Raw genomic sequence first — 19348 nt, 5'->3', positions numbered from 1 at the left:
TTAATTAAAGGTGATAATGAAGAAAAAAAAACGACTGTGAGTTAAGTGAGAGAGGAAAAATGAACTAGCAGAGGATGGTTTCGATCCATCGACCTCTGGGTTATGGGCCCAGCACGCTTCCGCTGCGCCACTCTGCTGGTGGCTACAAAGCTCCATATCAGGCTATATGTAGATAATCACCGAGCGCTGCTCCAGCCTCTTCCCTCTCCTCTCTTGTCCTGCTGGTCCCTTCCCCTCCTCCCTGGGTCTCTGCCTCCATCTCTCTGTCCCTAATTTTTTGGATCCGTATCTCTGCTCCCCTCTCTCCACACAATTGTCCTGCTCCGTGGTCCTCTCTTGTTCCCAAAGTCCCATTTTTTTGCCTTCTCATCCCTCATCCCTTCTCTATGTCTTTCCGTTTTTCTTCCAGGGGAGGCTGGAGCAGCCCCAGTGTGGCCAGTGAGGCTGAGGATGAGCTGGTCCTGCTGAGGAAGGGGCTTTGGCTAGAAAGGGGGTTTCCTGGGCACGCTTGCTGGGTGAGGGGGGGTCTCTAAGGGGGTCCCACCCCAGGAAGGTCCCTCTAGCAAGGACCTGCTGGTAGCAGCACGTAGGAGCTCGGGGCTTCCACGGGTGTCTGTGGGTATTGAGGATGCTTCGCAGATGAGGAGCATCAAGGTGTTGTCTGCTGTGTCCTGTGTGTCTTGATGGTTCCTCTCTGATGTCCTGCAGAGGCATTTTTGCTCCTCTGGCTGGGGAGAAACCCACCAAACCCTAAAAATTTTCAGTCTTTTGGTGTTTTAGGTGCCACAAGTGACAGTGGATGGAGCAACCAACACTGGAGCTGGAGGAGGTGAGTGAAGACCACGTCCCCTTTGAGTGGGAAGGTGCCACCAAGGAGACCTGCACTGACCATCCTTTCTGCCAGCTGGATGTTCTCACTCCTGCCGAGAGCTGCCCCAGCCCTTGTTTTTTTGGAAGACACCTTCTGTTGCATGGCAGAGACTAAAGCAAAGGTGACAGCTCCAGATTTCTGGTGCCTGTGCCACGGCTGCCAGGGGAAGGTGAGGGCCAGATGTGGACTTCAAAGTTCTTTTTTGTGTTATTTTTCTCACAGGGCAGCAAAACACCTCGAAGAGCAACCTCAGGATCAGCAACATCTTGCTCCTAGGATGCTCCAGATTTTCCCCTCTGCCCGGTGATCCCCCAGCCTGGGACAGGCTCAGAGTAAATCCAGGGATGGGATAAATCCAGGGGGATAAATCCCTCCTTGAATCCACGCTGAGAGCTCCCGGGAGGTGCACGTGTGGGTGATGCCCAGAGGAAGAGCCCCTGGCACCCAACAGGCACCAACTGGGAACACCAGGAGCCTGGTTGTGGTTTATTTGATATTGGTTTATATTTTTTATATTATTTTCATAGAATCACAGACTTATGGACTGGGAGGCACCTTCCAAGCTCATCTCCTCCAACCCCCCTGCAGGGAGCAGGGACAGCCCCAACTAGAGCAGGGTGCTCAGAGCCTTCAACCTCACCTGGAAGATCTCCAGGACCTCGACCACCTCTTGGGGCAACCTGGGCCAGGGGCTCAACACCCTCAGTGTCCCAAATTTCCCTCTTTTTAGTTTAAACCACTCTGATGTGCAGCACTCCCAGGGACTCTGCAGGGAGCTGTCAGTCTTTAGGCAGAGGAGAGGAAGAGGAGCCCCAGCAGGTCCTGCTCCTCCACCCTCCCCAGCCTCATGGTGCTCCTCTGGGCTCAGATGGAGATCTGGTGGTTCTGGGAGGAGTCGTTGGAAGGAGCTGAGCCAGCAGAAAAGTGACTCAGGGGACATCTGCCTGTGGCTTCACAGGGTCCCTGAGTGGCCACCTCAGGTCACGACACGTCACCTGAGATCCCAACCTGAGGATGTGGCTTTTTGGGTGGGCAGGTCTGGTTGTAGCCCTGGGGTGTAGTGGGGAGGGGGGACCCCCCAGTGCTGCTGCTGGCCAGAGCTTTGTGTCCCCTCCCTTGGGACTTCCAGAATGTTCCAAGTCCTTCAGGAATGAACGTTTCATCTGGGAGCTCTTCACCCCTCTCAGCCAGAGGTTGTAGAATCACAGAACCATTTAGGTTGGGAAAAGACCTTCAAGGTCATCAAGCCCAGTTTAGTTGAGCCTCTAAACTTTGTTGAGCCTCCTGCACCACGTTGAGTAGCTTGTAGCCCAACCTCTGCCCCTTGCCCCTGCTGTCCAAATGGTGACCTGGGGGGTGATTTTCCTTCTGCTCCTGAGGATGGGAATGGACTGGAACAGAGTGAGACCCTTGGAAGACCTGGAGCTCCAGAAGGTTCAGGACAACGTAGCCCTGCTGGCAGCTTTTGGTGGGTCTGTCCCAGCTCTCGTGGTGCTCAGTGCCTTGCTGAGCTGTCTGAATGTGGCAGCAGCTTCACAGGGAGTGTGGAGGCCAGGGAAGAAGTAAGAAAAGAGGATTTAGGAGCTCAAGATGATGAGCAACCCTCAGATACCTTGGGGCTCCTCTGGAGTTTGACAGCAGGGTGAGGTGGGAAGCAAACGTCCCCCGTGGAGACCTGAGGGAGGGTTGGAGGTGGCTCCTGTAGTCGGGGGAGCTCTTGCTGGGTGTTTAGAGCAGATCTTCTCTCCTTCACCAAGAGAAGACTTCTCCCAGCACGTTTCTTGGGGTGCTCTGCCCTGGGTTGCATCACCTCCTCCTGCCCATGAGCCAAATCCCAGCATGTCCCTCCCTACCAGGGCTGGAAGAGAGGGTTGGAAGGTGAGGAGCAGTTGCCACCTCAAGTGTGGGCTGTCCCTTGAAGCCCCTGATTGCTTTCCCACACCACAGGGAGCTGCTCTTGGACCTGTTGCTGGTGTTCCCTGCTGCCCATCTCTGGCTGGCTGGTTGGAGCTGCTGAGCCAGCTCTTATCCCTCCTGTCATCAGCTTAATTAGGAGACCCAACCCCCCACGCCCCCCCCAAGCTTGGTTGGGTGAGGGATGCCAAAGACGTCCCCGAGGGAAGCCAAATCGGGTGACCAGCCGACTTGGTTAATGAGTGGAAGGCTAATGAAGGTTTTAATTGGCAGGTATGGAGGTGCAGGCTGCAGAGAGGCATCAGTTGAGCAGCTCCAGCCACACTCTGGGTCTCCTGCCTTGACCTGTGGGTCATTGTTCTGCCCAGTGTCCATGTGCAGAGGTCTTTTGTTGGGTCTCCTTCCCTCTGGAGGTGGTGACATCCTGCACACACTAAATCTGGTACAACACTGACCCCCCAAAGTCCAGCGTGGAGCCCAGAACCTTCATCCTGCTTGACTTGATGCTCTTGGACCACTCCAGCTCTTTGATGCCTCTTTCTTCTGGCATCCTTCACACGTCCTCCAAGGAAGGTTCCTCTGCTGGGGTCTCCCAGGTCCTCAGTGGACGCTGTGCTGAATGAAAGGGGCTGCTCTGGATGGATGGAAGCCCTCCAGAAGTGTCTCCATCACAGGCCTCATGTGGGAGGAGGACAGAATTGCTTTCCCTGAGGTTGCTCCTGCCCAGGATCTTGACTTCCTAGTCCAGAAGACCAGGCTTTGAGCCATCCCTTTGCCAGCTTCCTCCTTTCCTCCACGATATGATTTTAAGAGCTTCTCCTTGCCTCATAGTGAACCTTGAGGTACCTGGGACACCCCTTGTCTGTTGTCAACTGGTGCTGTGGAAGCCTCTGGGTGGGGGAGTGGATGGTCCCTCTTCTCATGGCCTTTGCCTCTTGCACCACGACTGCCAAGACCAATTCCTCCTAAAAACCACCACGAGTGGTGCCCCTTGCTGCTGACTTAGAGGGAAGAGCGAGTCTTTGGCTGCTCCTTGTCCTCCTGCCCCACGTTCCAAGTGCTGCTCTGGAAGCCCAACCCTCCTGAGATGGGCTCAGGTGTCCTCTGGGCTGATAGAGATCTCCTGAGGGCTTCCTTCATGGGGCTGTCAAGATGTTGCTGCATTCCTGTGGGGAGGAATTGCTTATCCCATGGCATTCACCCACAGATGGAGGAGTTCTTCCACAAGGGTTGGTGCTACTGACTCACCTTCCACAGCACTGGATGTTTCCTTCCTGCTTTAGCTTGGCAGCCAGGCTCAGCAGGAGGGTCCTCCTTCCAAAATTCTCCTCTCCAGCACCTTGGGTTCTTTAACAGAGGCCTCTGCTGGTCCCCTGTGGAGCACTTTGGACCACTTGGGTTGGAAAAGACCTCTAAGGTCCAGTCCAACCATGAACCCTACTCTACCCAAGGCCCAAGGGCCACCATCTAGGTGGCTTTTAAACACCTCCCAGGGATGGGGGCTCCACCACCTCCCTGGGCAACGTGTTCCAACGTTCCAACAACGTTCCAACGAGCCTTCCAGTGAAAAAGTTCCTCCTGATGTCCAACCTAAACCCCCCCTGGGCAGCTTGAGGCCATTCCCTCTTGTTCTGTCCCTAGTTACTTGGGAGAAGACACCAACGCCTCCATCTCTACAACCTCCTTTCGGGGAGTTAAAGATGAGTCCCCCCCCTCATCCTCCTCTTCTTCAGACTCCACAGCCCCAGGTCTGTCACCTGCTCCTCAAAAGCCTTTTTCCTACAGATTCCTGTTTTCCACGAGTGGATTGACTCCCACGTGGAGCTGCAAACCTGGAGGCAGCAGCCACCTCTTGACCTGGGAGATGTTGCCTCAACTAGAGCAGAGATTGTACTTCCAGGGGCATCCTGCTGCTGGGGAGATTCCAGCAGGTCCTCAACTCTCTTCTGATGTCCCTGCTGTTGGAGACCCCCTCCTCTTCTGGGTGCTGAGGCCCAGTTTGAAGCCCTCAGAGCTCCAAAATTCTTCTTTCTTGGTGCAGGCACCTCTGGGACGTGCTGTTTGAGCCGAGCCTGTGATGCCTTCAGCTCAACCCTCAGCCAGAGACGTGCCTCCTGTCAGGGTCCAGGTTTCAGAGGTGCCTTTGGTGGCCTCCCTACGTCCAAACCTTGTAATCTGCAGGAGGCTGCTGGTGGGGCTGATTATCTGCCCGGGCTTCTCATCCCCTGGGTGGAATTTGCAGCCACTGCACTTTTGAACGTGGGGATGGAGGGGGGTTGGATGTAATTACCTTGGATCTGGGCTGAGAGATGGAAGCTCTGAAGGCTTCCAGAGCCTGAAGAAGTCCACTGGAAGTGGCCACAGCTCCAGGATCAGATAAGGCAAGGTTGTGTTTAAGGAAAAGACCTGCATGGCCCAGCAGATTTTTCCTCCAGATTGGTGGTTAGCAAGGAGGAAACAAGCCACGGTGCTGGTCTGGCACCTCCCAAACCCTGGGCAGAGGTGGCTCCTCCCTTGGCAGCTTCCTCGTGCCCCCCACCCTTCTGCCTTGTATATAAGGTCCCCTTGGAGCAGCCTCAGCACAACACAACCTTCTCCAACCAGGCAGACAGCAAAACCTCCAGCTCCAGCACCTCTGCTCTTGAGGAGACTCAACCAGAAGCCTTCAGCATGGGTAAGAGAGACTCTGCAGCCTCCCCACGGCAGCTCCAAGCCTGGAAGCTCCATCCTGGGGCTGGGGGCTGCAGACATCCCACCCTGAGACCCAACAGGGACCAGTAGGTCGGTTCCTTGGCAGGGAGGAGAAGGGTGGGACTCAACTTGAGCCTTTTGGGGTGTGCCAAAGGTTCCTTCCGTGTCTCTGGGGCTTCTTTTTGCCTTGAAAAGCTGCTTTGAGGTGGGTGTAACATCTGGATGGGAAGGACCTTCCCCTTCTAGGCAGGGGGACATGGGAACAGACCTTTTTCCAGGCTAGATCTTCAGTCTGGGCATGGTCCTTGGGGGAAGCTCTGTCTCCATCAGTGAGGGGCTTGGAGGAGGCAGAAGGGAACTGAGTGAGGTGTTGATCTGTGAGATCCCTGGTGGCACCTCAGGAAGGTTCCCTCTCCTGGATCTGTGATTTCTCACTGCCACAACCCTAGCAGAGGCTGGTCGTGTTGGTAGCTGGGGAGGGAGAAGGTCCCTGGGGTGGGAAAGGTTCTTCTGAACAGGCACTTTTGAAGGATGTGGAGGTTTCTCATGTCGTTCTTCTCTCTCCCCTCATCAGACAGATGCAGAACTCAGTGCTACGAGTACCCCACCTGCCCGGAGGCTTTGAAAGGCAAGTTCTCCTGAGCATGCTGTGGTGTTGGGGGAAGAGCTTTGGGGTTAGTGGAGCCCATCGTGGAGAAACTGCATCTTCTGAGGGGCTTCCCCTGGAGGGAGAGACCTGAAACTCTGTAGACATCTACCACTCTTGTCCTCTCACCTCTTGGTCAGTGATGGAGCAGGGTTGGACTGTTGTCAGGGAGCAAGAAGGGGTAGAGTAGAACAGTCCAGCTGAGAGGAACCTACAACGTTCACCTCGTTCAACTGCCTGTAGGAAGGTTGGAGCATCCAGAAAAAGAAGTTCAATCCCATCTAAGAGTCTGTTGAAGCTTTTCTTCCCCTGCTTGGCTGGTTCATGGGGTGTTTTAACACCAGCTTTCTGTTGACCCAGCTCCTAGGGAGGAGGTTGCCTACGTGACCTGCACCTACAGGGAGACATGCATTGAGCAGCCTGACTTCTTGGCCACCGTTGATCTCAACCCCAGATCTCCATGTTATGGCCAGGTACTTGGGTTTTTACTGGGCTGGTGATGAGCTGCTGGCTTCATCTGGCAGATCCATGATGTTGCCTCTTCTCCACTGTCCCCTGCGTGCTGGGCTCTAGTTGCCTCATCTCCACCTCTCTACCTTGGGGTCAAGTCATCTCTGACCCACTTCCCAACTCGCTGCCAGAGAATCCCACCCTCAACAGGAGACCTGTCTCTGAAGGCTCCAAAGATACGTTGTCTACATCTACTGGCCACCTTTGACCTCATCCCTCATGTTCAAGCTTCAACCTTTGCCCAGAGCTCTTTCAGTGCAGGGATTCGTGGTGGCACCACCACCAAGCCCACCCCTAACTCTGCCTTGACTGCCTGCCTAGGTGATCCACCGCCTGCCCATGCCCAACCTCAAAGACGAGCTGCATTCCTCGGGCTGCCTGGCCTGCCTGCCTAGGGGATCCACCGCCTGCCCATGCCCAACCTCAAAGACGAGCTGCATTCCTCGGGGTGGAGTGGTGGCTGCAGCTGCTTGGACAGTGTCCCTGTGAGAAGGAACAAGCTGATTCTGCCTTGTTTGATTTCCTCCCGTATCTACGTGGTGGATGTGGGTTCCCAGTGCCGGGCTCCCAAGCTGTGTAAGGTATGAAGGAGGAGGTTCAAAGACAGGTTTCTGGGAAAGAGGTGGGAACCGGTGCTTCTGGAATGCTAGCCAGGGATGAAGGGTTCTCTCTGCAGCTCCTCTTCCAGCTTGATTCTACAGAGCTGGGTCGTGGTTCTCTCTCAGCTCGCTCCTTGTCAGAGCAAGGAAGGTTCCAGTTGTTGGTGTGGTCCTTTCTGTGGGCTTGTTGTGTTTGGAGGGTGTCTCATTGTTGCAAGTCAAGCTACAGACAGATGAAGGGGCCTGAGTTGGGTGTTGCTTTGGTCTTGTCTGTGCAGAGTGGAGCTCAGAGTCTTCTGGGCTCCTCTACAAGGAGCAACAAGCCCTGGCAAGGATGAGTTCGTGCACCGAAAGCTCCCACAAGAGTCAGAGATGTTCAGGAGACTCTGGTGGCCAAAAGCTCTGACTGGGAGCATGAAATAAGCCCAGCAGGCCCAGGTTGATGTGTGTGTGACCTTTTCCCAGATGATCGAGCCCGTGGATGTCTTCTGGAAGTGCAACAAGGGCTACCTGGCTGTAGTCCGCAGCCTGCCCAACGGGGACATCTTGATCGCCAACATGGGAGATCCAGCTGGCAATGGGAAAGGTACATTCCCCTGGAGACCCCCCAGGGGGTGGGACTCCTGCTGCCCTGGGAGTCTACACACCCATCTCTTCACCCACCAAAGAGCTGTAGAGTCTGGAGGTGTGAAGTGTTTAGAAGCAGTTGGGTTCACGCCCAGAGCGTGTTGGTTCCTCCGACCTGGGGGGTGGGATTTGTCACCACACTGACATCAACCCCCCCTTTTTTGGATCTCAGGTGGGTTTATCGTGCTGGATGGACAGACCCTTGAGCTGAAGGGGAACTGGGAACACGAGTGTGAGGTCCCCCCGACCGGGTGTGACTTCTGGTACCAGCCGCGCCACAACGTCCTGGTCAGCTCCGCTGGCTTTGTCCCCAAAATTGCAGGACGTGGCTTTAATCCTGATGACCTGAAGAAAGGTGAGAGAACGTGGCTGCAGGTCCTGAGCCTGAGCCCACTGAGGTGGCGGGAGGGTGTCAACCCCCACAGAGGGAGGGGACAGGCTGGTTTTACCCCAGAACGGCCCATTTTAGGGGCACGGCTACAGGAGGTGCAGCATCTCTCCCTAAATGAGGCTGGTTCCCATCTCCTCCTGCTGCTCCTTCCATCTTGGCAGCTTCTCTGCTGGTGGGGACTTGTCTTTGCCGTGGCCATCCCCACCTTTGAGCAATCTGGGAGGGATTCCCATCCACGGTTTATCCTTCTCCTCAGGGGTCTTCGGGCGGCGCCTGAACGTCTGGAACTTGTCCTGCCGGACCCTCACCCAGTGCTTTGACCTGGGGGAGGATTCCCTGCCCCTGAGTGTGAAATTCCTGCACAACCCTGATGCTGCTGAGGGCTACGTGAGCTGTGCCCTCAGTGGCATCATCTACCGCTTCTACAAGTGCGAGGCAAGTTGCCCTGGCCACCGTGAGCCACAGAGGGCTGGAGACCCCTCCCCTTGAAAAAATCGAGGGGGGTGGAGGTGCAGGGAGGGCTCCTGCCCCTCCACCAGGGTCGCTCACCCCCTGGTGCCCCCGTTCCTTCTGCAGAGGGACTGCTGGGCCGTGGAGGAGGTGATCCGGATACCGGCCAAGGAGGTGTCGGGGTGGATCATGTGCAAGATGCCAGGTTGGTGGGCCCAAAATTGGGTTTCTTTTTTTCCTCCCGGAGCCTCGGGTTGGGTGGCGTGAGGTTGGGCATGTTTTGGGTTGTTTCTGCCTTCTCTGGAGCTTTGTTTCTCTCTCCTTCAGCCTTCACAGTCGACCTCGTCATCTCCATGGACGACAGGTACCTGTATGTCAGCAACTGGCTGCATGGAGACATCCGCCAGTATGAGCGGGACAGGTAAGGTGGGAGCAGAAGGGCTTCCAAGGAGCTTCCTGAGCTCCTGGCTCTGCTGGTGGCTGGAGGGGAAGACAACGGCCACTGCCTCGTTTCTAGGTGTTTGTGGGAGGCAGCATCCTCAGAGGTGGACCCGTGACTGTGTGTAGAGATGAAGAACTCAAGTGCCAGCCAGAGCCCCTGGTGGTCAAGGTGAGCTCTGAGTTGCCCTCTTGGTGTCCTGTGGACTTTGGCTCTGCTCTGCCAATCCTCTGCCCGGGGTGTCTGGGGTGGGTGTGGGTGGAGGGACCCGTGTGCCTGCAGCATCTGGGAGCTTGGGAGGCTCTGCTCTGCTCCTGCTTGTGCTGGGCTGCTCCAGGACAGGAGCCAGGAGCATTTCTGATGTCTGTTGTGTCTCCAGTGCAAGAGGATCTACGGTGGACCCTGCAAAATGCAGCTCAGCCTGGATGGCAAGAGGCTGTACGTCACCAACTCCTTCTACAGCACCTGGGACAAGCAGTTCTACCCCAACGTGGTCAGGTAAGAAACTTTGGGAAGCCTTTTTTTGGCTGGGCTCTGCACTGGAAATGGGGAAAGTGCCAACACTTTGAGGAGGAAGGCTCTGCTTTGATATGGACCAGGGTGGTGGAGGGCAGGATCTCCTGGAGAGGACCAGGGGTTGCTGTCTGTAGCAGCCACACTCTTGTCCCCTTGCAGGGAAGGCTCTGTCATGCTCCAGATTGATGTGGACACAGAGAAGGGAGGCCTGACAGTCAACAAGAACTTCCTGGTGGACTTTGGAAAGGAACCCCACGGGCCTTGCCTTGCCCATGACATCCACTTCCCTTCTGGAGACTCCACCTCTGAAATCTCAGCCTAGATTTGGGCAGGCTCCTAGAAGGTGACAGGCTCCAGCCTTCTGTCTCTTCCCTAGTGCAGCCATTAACCAAGAGCAGGGGGTAGTTGGGCTTTGAGGGTTCATTGCTGGAGTCTAAATTTCTGAGCTGTGGGGGGTTCTGAGGGTTTGGTTCAAGCAGACCAGAGAAGAAGCTTGAAGGGGCATCAAGGGCTTGGTTTGGAAACGAGGTGCCTGGTCCTCACTCTGGTTTGCTCTTGTGTTCTGCTTTACTCAAATAAAATCATGCATTGCAGCAGTTGGATCTTCACGTGTCTTCTTTCCCTGGAGCCTTTCTAGATTGTTCTCAGGGGTTTAGAAATCCCTGTGGCAAATTCTGGCTGGTTCAAAGTGCCCGTGAGTCTTCCAGAAACCCAAAAGCTGCAAAAAATGGGGATATAATGTGGATCCTTCTGAATATCAGCTTTCTCCTACAAAGAGAAAAAGGGGGAGAGGAATGAAACCCGTGATAGTCATCAAAAGATTGGCAAACAATCAAATTTATATCAGTTTACCAAAGAAATCCAGGGGTTTTAAAGATGCACCCAAATCTTCTCACTTTATATCCCTTTTCCCACTTGGATTGCAAGACTTTTGGGGGTGGGTTTTGGGTTCTTCTCATCTGGTTCTTTGGGAAATCCTCTCTTTAGGTCGTGTCTACTCCCTCCCCTCTTCAACACACAGCTCCCACCACAGGTTATTTTCCTGCCAGGGTTAAATCCCACGTTGATCCCTGGTGGGAGGAGGGAGATGTGTTCCATCATCTTCTCTGCAATGCAGCTCCCCCAAAACAGCAAAGCCCCCAAGGCCCAGGGTAAAGCACTATTTTCCTTCATCCTCCCCAGAAAATAACTCCCCCAACGTTGGGCACCAAAAAGGGCTGTGGTGGGTCAACCCTGACTAAGTGATGCTCTCTCACCCTCCCCCTTTCCTCTCCCTCCTCCCCAGAGCAAAGGGGGAAGGGAAAATAAGCTGGAGACAAAGCCCTTGGGGGTGAAAACGAGCAGTTTCATGGAAAAGCCAAGCCAAGCAAGGGGAAAAAACCCTAAAAACAGATTTATTCCCTACTTCCCATCCCCAGGAACTCCCTGGTGTTGAGGTGGCTTTGGAATGAGCCACCTCCCAGCTCCTCCCTCCACGTGGTGGGACCAGGCACCACCAAAGTTGACACAGGAGGGACTCCCCCACCAAATAGCCACATTTCTGGGGCTGATCAGAGCCTGCTGCCCCTCACACCACCCACTGCCCTCCCTCTCTGACCTCCAGGGGGTTGGCCAAGCAAGGAGAGGACTCAGCTGGGTCTCTGAGCCATGAAGATCCAGAGGAACTGCTGCAGAGGTGACCCAGCTCCTCCTCCCACCATCCCACCCAGGGGTGCACGTGGCCCTTCTGCTGCTGGTATCAGCAAACTTCATCCCCTCCAAGGTCTGTTCCTGGCTCTTTCATCCTGATTGCCACATTTTGGGGACCATGGGCCTTTCCTTGAGGTGGAAGGTGGTGGGGCTGGATGGGATTTAGCTGGGGAAGCGTTGGGTGCTTTGTCTCTTCCCTCTAGTGGTTGGTTGAAGACGTTCTTCTCCCTGGTGCCAGCACCTCCCACGTCCTTCAGAGCTTCCAGCAGCAGCCCAGGAGGAGAGGGGTGGCTGGTATCACCCCTCTTCTAAGGGAGGGGACCCCCTCAGGACCTCCAGGCTGAGCTGCAGCAGAGCTGCTTCCTTGGATGGTGATGGAAGGTGCAGATGAAGTCCAGATGAAGCTGGGCTGTTGCTTCCACGTGCCTTCCCCTTTGCATCTAAGCCCTGGAGAAGCTTTCCTGGGTCAGAGGCAAGGTGGGAGACCCAGGGATGACCCATGGTGCTGAGCAGCGACTACAGAGGAGCAGCTGAGACTGAGCTGCTGGGTCTTTCTGCTGCTGAGACCCTCCAGGAGCTGAGGGATGGACTGTTTGAACCCCCTGGTTCAGCCTCCACGCCTGGGGTGGGCACTGGGGGAGGACAAGGCCACCATAGATGTCCTTGCCCAGCTCTGGGGGCAGAAGCAGCAGCCAGAGGTGCCACGGGGGGAATTGTTACCTGGCTGCTGCCCTGCTGGCCCGTGAACCTCCCACGGGGAACGTTCACCCTGAAATTGGGAGAAATTCAGGCCTCGTTTTTTCATGCTCAGTGGTGATGAACCTCTGCAAGCTCCTGAGAGGACTCCTGTGCTGGGGAAGGCAGCACCTGCCCGCTCCCCACCCTGGCACCTCACCAGCCCCAGGGGCAAACGGGGCGTGCTGCACGCAGGGAGCTGGAGGAGAGGAGGAACCACCTTCCCTCTGTGCTAAATCCCTTCTTTTTCCCATCTTTTCCCATGTTTTTCCCTGAAAACCCCCATCCCCTACCCCTGTGGGAGGGGAGCAGCTTCTGGGCGCTCTGAAGTTGCTTCCCTTGCACATTCCCAGTGCTGCCAGGCTGCCCTGGCACCTCCCACCCCCCTCCCCTCGACGTGTGGATCCTCCCCTTGATGTCCTCAGCCCAAATCCTCCTTCTCCTCATCCCTCTCTCTCTCTCTATTGGAACCCCCACGGAGCTGCAGCTTCTCCCTGGGGTGGCTCCTGGCGGGCAGAATGTTGGTGGGATCATCTCCATCCCCTGCTCAGCAGCAGGTGAGACCCAACCCAGCCTCCAGCACAGGTAAGAGACCTCTCTGTCATCTCCAATTTGCCTTCCAGAGGAGAAGGGTTGGGTCTGATGGTGGTTTGGTGGCCTTGGGATCTGCTCCAGAGCCCAAATAAGCTCCCTGGGACCTGGGTCTGGTGGGTTTGTTGCCTTGACACCCAGAAAACATGAAATGAAAAGAAATAGGGGGATAAACGTGGTGGTTTCTCTGGTCAGCAAAGGGTTTGTCTCCTCAAACTGCTGAAAGTGCCAGGAAATAGGCTGAGAATTAGAAGCCTTTGACTTATTCTCTCATTTATCCATCTGCAGCTTGTTTGCTGTAGTCAGTGCAGCCTGACTGGGGCAGGGCTGGTTTTTTGCAGGAGAAGGGAGAAGCAAACTGGAGAGGAGGAGGAGTTTTGGGTGCTTCAGGTGGGATTTGTTCCCTGCAGGAGCAGGGACACCAGGGATAAACCAAATGAGAAGACAACCAAGAGGCAGAGTAGAGTCAGAGCATTCAGCTGGAGGTTTTCCTCCCTCTCCTCAGGAGATGATGGGAGGCAAGGGGGACAGACGTGGCTCTGAGGCTTGGATCTTTGCACTAGGAACATATCACTGGCCTTTTTTGGGCTACTGAGGGTCCCAAACCTTTCTAGGGGGTCATTTTGGCTGCTCAAGTGAGCACCCTGGTCCACCTCAGACCCAGCCACGGAGCAGCCAGCCCAGCGAGTGGTTCCTTTGGAAAAAAAGGGGCTAAAAAAACTTGCTGCTGTCTAATTTCTGCTTCTTTCTGCTCTTCTCAAAGCAGGAGAGTGTGGAGCGTGTGGTCCTGGCTTCAGCTCACCTCTGGATGCCATGAAAGGCAAGTGGGGCAGGCAGGGAAGAGCCCTGGCTGGGATTTAGGGGAAGATTCAATCCAGGCTTTCAGGAGGTTGTTCTCAGCAGCAGGGGTTGGGGAAGTGAGGGGTTTGCTTCTGGCCTCTCCCCAGGTCCAACATCAATGGCATAACAACAGTTTGGGGTCAGAATCAAGGTTTTTTTTAGGTTTCCTGATGGTTTGGGAGGGGTTTGCCTGCAGCAAAGCCACCCGTGGCTCCTCTGTGCAAAAGAGGGGGGGGGGGGTTGGAGTTTCTCAGTTTTCCACCACGGGAGCTAAAGGTGAGGAGGGAGAGGAGGAGATCCTGAATTTTCCCTGCACTCTGCTCCTGAGGGCTGGGATCCCACCAGGACAAAACCTCTTGGTCCAAGAACCAGCCTCAGCAGCTCACTCCTCCCACATCTGGGGGGGCTTTGCCTGAGAATCCTTCTCCCTGCCTGGCCAAAGCCCTGGTGCTGATGTGAGGAGCCTGGTGCTGATGTGAGGAGCCTGGTGCCTGCATCATCTCCAGCTCTCCCCTCCCTTAATCCTCTCCTCCATGGCTTAGCAAACACCAGCCCTGGAACTTTGGAGAGCTCTGGAGCTTGCTCACGAGCTGGGATTCCCAGCCCTGTTTGCCTTTGATCTAAGAAAGCAACAACGAAGAGATGAGGCTTTAAAACATCCCTGTGTGTCAGCAGAACGAGCCAGGGATTAAAATTAATAGCAATTAGCACAAATCCCGTTGACTCTGCCACTCTGGCAAGTTCCCTTGGGAACTATCTGGTTGCTTCAGCGGCGCTGAGTAACTTCTGGCACCCAAAAAAAAGCTCTTCCAGGCAGAGATCTGGCAGGTCAGGGGTTGAGAAGCTCCTTGGTGTCCCCTGGGAGGTGTGTGAGCTCTGTGGCTGCGTCCTCCCCCCCCGATTTTTGGTGCAGGGAAGGGATCTCTGGGGGTTTGGTGGCTGTTCTCAACTCCCCCACGCTGGCACCCCCCCCGGCCTGCCCCAGTCACCCCTTGTGCCAAGAGCTGTGAGGGCAAGCAGGCTGCAGAGCCAACTGGCCACGGGTTTGGCTCCAACCCAAAGGTCCCAGCTCACCTCTCTCTCCCTTTCCCTTCTCCTCAGCATTTCCTAAACCAGTTCCTCCTCACGAGTCCTCCCTCTGGCAGTGCTCCCTCCTGACTCAGTGTCACGTCCACAGCGATAAGGAGACTCTGAGGGATCTCAAAGCTCTTGCCCAGGGCTTGGACCACGCTCAGGTCCCCTAAAAAAGCCATTTCCCACTCCCCAGAGGAGCTGGGAGCGTGGCAGCCCTGGGGCTGTGAGGACACCCCTGGGGCAGAGCCCTCCTCCCTTTCTCAGGGGGATGTCTCACAGCCTGGCCCCTCTTGGACCATCACGTCCTGGGAGGTTTTCACTGCTTGATGGGGCTGCCCAGGGGCTTGGGGGGGCTCTGCCCAGGGGTTTTGGGGGGCTCTGCCCCTGACTTCAGCCTGGGAAACGCTTCTCCTGGGGGTTTGGGGCTTCTCCTGTGTAGATGGGATGGAAATGAGACAACGTGGTTTGGTTCTCATGACTGCTGAGGCTGGGGGAGGGCTGGTGCACCCTCAAAGGTGGGAGGTGACCCCAAAGGGGTGAGGTGACCCCAAAACCGTGGCCTTCCTTAGGGATGCTGAGCTCCAGAGACCCCCTTTCCCAGGGCAAGGGCTCTGGAGGAGCCCAAACCCCAGCACAGCAGCCCCCTCCAAAGAGAGCCCAGCCTGGTGCCTCTGGTAGGACAGGAGGATGGAGATCCAACCACTGGGGGAACACTTTGGCTGCCCAGGAGGGAGACCCAAGCTGGCCAGAGACCCCTAGAAGGCTTTTCCTCCACCCGAGGTGGTTTCTGCTGCTCCTCACACAACGTTTCTGCCCCCAAAGGCCCCCGGGAGGAGATTGTGTACGTGCCCTGCATCTACAGGAACACTGGGAGGCAGAAACCCGATTTTTTGGCCACTGTGGATGTCAACCCCCAATCTCCACACTACTGCCAGGTACCAGATGCTCCATCTCAGCTCCTCCCCAAAGCTGCCAGCTCAGCCCTGGAGGCTGACGTCCAATTCTCCCCCAAGCCTCTAGAACCTTCCTGGGCTTCGAAAACCCACCTAAAAACCCTTTCCCTGGGTCCTGGCAGGTCATCCACCGTCTTCCCATGCCCAACGTGGGGGACGAGCTGCACCACTCGGGGTGGAACACCTGCAGCAGCTGCTTTGGGGATGCCACCAAGAAGAGGAACCGTCTGATCCTCCCCAGCTTCATCTCCTCCCGCATCTACGTGGTGGACGTGGGAACGGAGCCACGAGCCCCCAAACTCTTCAAGGTCCCAGGGCACCTGCAGGGTTAAAAGGGGTTGGGATTGGGGTTTCTGGCAGAGGTGGCAGCTTAGCAAAGAGGTTTTGGGGTAGGTCTGAGAGCTCTGCAGGATGCTGATGACTGGGTGATAGAGTGGGAGGGTTGTGGAAGGTGTGGGGGTTCTCCTGCTGATGTGCCAATGGGCCATGGGGATGATCTGTTGGGGGAACCCCTCTGCTGGGAGCCCAGCTGGAGAGGGTTGGGATGGGGCAGCCTGGAGAGAAGGCTCCATAAAGAGCTTCTTGGGGCCTGTCAGGGCTTAGAGGAAAGCTGGGGACAGAGTTTTGAGCAGGGCCTGTTGGGACAGGACAAGGGGGGATGGTTTAAACTCAAAGAGGGAGATTTAGACTGGAGAGAAGGGAGAGATTTTGGGTGCTGAGGGTGGTGAGCCCCTGGCCCAGGTTGCCCAGAGAGGTGGTCGCTGCCCCATCCCTGGCACCATCCCAGGGGAGGTTGAGGGCTCTGAGCACCCTGCTCTAGTTGGGGCTGTCCCGGCTCCCTGCAGGGGGGTTGGAGGAGATGAGTTTGGAAGGTCCCTCCCCACCCAAACCATCCCATGGTTCTCTGACACCCCAACTTCTCCACCAGGAGGGGACCAGGCCACACTGAGTGCCAGGCAGAGCAGTGCCCCCCAGGCTTAGAGCCCCCACATCTTCCCCACCACACGTCTCCTGAGGAGCCCTGGGCACCCACGTGCAGTTCACCTCCAACCTGGCTGTGCAAGGTCCTTGCTGGTGGCCAGTAGCCAGCTTCTTGGGGCTGCCTGGTGTGCCAGCACGCCCTGGGACGCAGGACTGGGCATGCCCTGCCCCAGCTGGCACCTCCAGCCTTGCTTGGCTTCATGGAAAGCCCCATCCTGAGGTCAGGCAGGAGGTGCCCAACCCTGCCAGTGGGTAACACGGGGCTCGTGAACCTCCAGCAAAAGCCCTTCTGGCCCAGGGGCAGCCTGGCCCGGAGGAGGTGACGGTGCCTCTGAACTCCTGGCAGGTTATCAACCCAGAGGATGTCTTCTGGAAGTGCAACCTGGGCTACCCCCACACCTCCCACTGCCTGGGCAGCGGGGAAATCATGATCAGCACCCTGGGAGATCCATCCGGCGCTGGGAAAGGTACCCACGACCCCCCCCCCAAGCCCCTCAGGGGGAAGGTGCTGGGGCAGGAGAGGGGCAGATCCCCCCTCCAGAGCTCTCCTGGAGGCTCCAGGTCTCCTGCAGCAGATTGCTCTGTCTTGTCTCAGAGCACACGAACTGAATCTGGAGGATGAGGAGGATGAGCTGAGTCCTCACTGGTGGGGTTTGGGTTTTGCATCAGGTGGTTTCATCCTGCTGGATGGAGAGACCTTTGAGATCAAGGGGAATTGGGAGAGAGGGGACAAGGTGCCCCCCATGGGTTATGACTTCTGGTACCAGCCACGCCACAACGTCCTGATCAGCACGGAATGGGGGATCCCAAAGTGTCTGGGGTATGGATTTGACCCCAAAGATCTAAAGAAAGGTGAGAAATCAGTTCTTTAAATGCTCCAGGAGAAAGGTGCTGGGCAGGACTCCCCAACAGCCACGTTTCAACCCCCTTCTCTTACCACTGAGAGCTGGCAGCTGGTGGGCTTAGATGAAACTCTCTGAGACCATTTTACCTGCAAAATGAATTCCACACAGTTCCTAGAGAGGTGGATTTAAAAAAGACAAGCCCAGCCCAGTGACCGTGAGAGCTTTTCAGGAGTTCAGAAGCAGGAGGAGTCCAAAAATGCTGCTGTGGGGTTGGATTTCGGCCCCAGGGATGAAGGATGATGCCCCACCTCAGCCCAGCACCCCCCAAAAGGTTACAGCACCCTTCCCAGTGAGATGGTCACCGTTGGTTGCTGGGCATCTTCTCGTGGCTTTTGCCAAGGTCCAAAGCAAGGGGCTCCTCTCCCAAGGAGCGAGGGATAGGGCAAGAAGAACCAGCCTCAAGTTGCCCCAGGGGAGGTTTCAGTTGCCCCTGAGGAACAATTCCTTGCCCTGGAGGGTTGCCCAGGGCTGTGCCAGGCTGCCCAGGGCAGTGGTGGAGTCCCCACCCCTGGAGGGGTTCCCAAGCCGTGGAGATGTGGGGTGAGGGACACGGGGCAGGGGGGACCTGGGTGGACTCCAGGAGCTCCAAGTTCTCCTCCAACCCCACCAGTCCCATCCCCTGTGCCCCCCTCTTTGTCCCCCCCAACTGCCAGGGCGCTACGGACGCCACCTCAACGTGTGGGACTGGACCACTCACACCCACAGCCAGGCCATCGACGTGGGGGAGGACTCAGCCCCCCTGGAGATCCGTTTCCTCCACGACTCCGCCGCCGCCGCGGGCTACGTGGGCTGCACCATCAGCAGCTCCATCCACCGCTTCTACAAGACTGAGGTACGAGCTCCCACCCTGAGGAAAAGGGGTTCTGCCCCTCTGCTGACCCAGCACCCCGCTTCCTTCATCCCCCACCTCGAGTCCTCACCAAAACCCCCCCTCCCTGAGCTGTGCAGCCTCCTCTCCACACCCAGAACCTGAGCTGGCTGGAGGGAATCTCACCAGAGGACTTGTTCGGACCGGCAGCAGTTTAGCCTGAGATGATTTCATCTAAAAAGAGATTTCTTTATCCCTTTGTTGTGGATTTCCAACAGCCCCAGCCATGTTCTCCTGTCGCCGTGCGTCATGACCAAGTGGGTGAGGAGAGAGAACATCTTGCAGCAAACCAGCTAACCCAGCTGGAAAACTCCAGGAGTTTTTGAGCCTTTCCTCAGCTCTCCAGAGCTCCTTTTCCCCTGGCTCCCAAGAGAGCCAGGGCTGAGGTTTCTTCCTTGTCCCTGGAGACAGCATCTGCCCCAGCATCGGGTCTCACGCTGCTCCTACCACCCACTGAGCCCCCCTTTCCTCCCCCAGCAAGGAGACTGGGCAGCTGAGAAGGTGATCCAAGTGGCCAGCAAGAAGGTGGAAGGCTGGTTGCTCCCAGACATGCCAGGTGAGTGTCAACCCCCCCTTGGGGTTGGGTGCCCAGGTGCCCCCCTGGGCTTCCCCTTGGGCACAGCTCTGTCCTACCCACCTCAAGGCTTCATCACCGACATCCTCATCTCGCTGGACGACAGGTTCCTCTTCTTCAGCAACTGGCTGCACGGGGACATCCGCCAGTACGACATCTCCAACACCCACAGGCCCAGGCTGGTGGGGCAGGTGAGGGACCAGCAGGTCCCTGGTGGCACCTCGTGGCTTTTCCTTCCAGTTTTTGGGGGTGCTGCTGGCATCAGCTCCATCCTCACGCTGCCTCAGCCACCCCCAACCTTTGGTTTCTCGCAGGTCTTTGTGGGTGGCAGCATCACCAAGGGGGGACCCGTGACCGTGTGTGGGGATGAGGAGCTGCAGAGTCAACCAGACCCTTTGGTCATCCAGGTGAGCTCAGCCACGGCCCCAAAATCCCCACCTGGGGCAGAGGTGGTGAGGTTGGGGAGAAGGTCCTCGTGGTTCTC

The 19348-nt window shown here is 56.6% G+C and overlaps 2 protein-coding genes and 1 non-coding gene across 3 annotated transcripts; 2 read left to right on the top strand and 1 right to left on the bottom strand.

Moving 5' to 3' along the window:
* Positions 1-65: 65 nt before the first annotated feature.
* TRNAM-CAU lies at positions 66-137 on the bottom strand. Its single transcript has one exon. It is a non-coding gene; the product is annotated as a tRNA-Met (tRNA).
* Positions 138-409: 272 nt separating this feature from the next.
* LOC103774679 (selenium-binding protein 1-like) lies at positions 410-9976 on the top strand (the record flags this gene model as incomplete). Its single annotated transcript, XM_008942099.1, is given in 12 exon segments — positions 410-515; positions 781-829; positions 6483-6595; positions 7028-7213; positions 7697-7817; positions 8031-8213; positions 8506-8684; positions 8826-8904; positions 9027-9120; positions 9186-9309; positions 9518-9636; positions 9814-9976. Coding segments are annotated over 12 exon segments (1516 nt in total), but the record flags the coding sequence as incomplete, so codon positions are not given.
* A 3470-nt stretch (positions 9977-13446) lies between these two features.
* LOC103774678 (selenium-binding protein 1-like) lies at positions 13447-19271 on the top strand (the record flags this gene model as incomplete). Its single annotated transcript, XM_008942097.1, has 9 exons — positions 13447-13489; positions 15406-15518; positions 15659-15844; positions 16864-16984; positions 17187-17369; positions 18076-18254; positions 18768-18846; positions 18934-19055; positions 19179-19271. Coding segments are annotated over exons 1-9 (1083 nt in total), but the record flags the coding sequence as incomplete, so codon positions are not given.
* Positions 19272-19348: the final 77 nt, after the last annotated feature.

This window comes from Merops nubicus, unplaced genomic scaffold, assembly GCF_000691845.1.
Source record: "Merops nubicus isolate BGI_N331 unplaced genomic scaffold, ASM69184v1 scaffold2396, whole genome shotgun sequence".
In the NCBI taxonomy this organism is placed as follows: Eukaryota; Metazoa; Chordata; class Aves; order Coraciiformes; family Meropidae; genus Merops; species Merops nubicus.
Note: the sequence above shows the minus strand (reverse complement) of the source record. Positions and strands in the feature narration are given on the sequence as shown.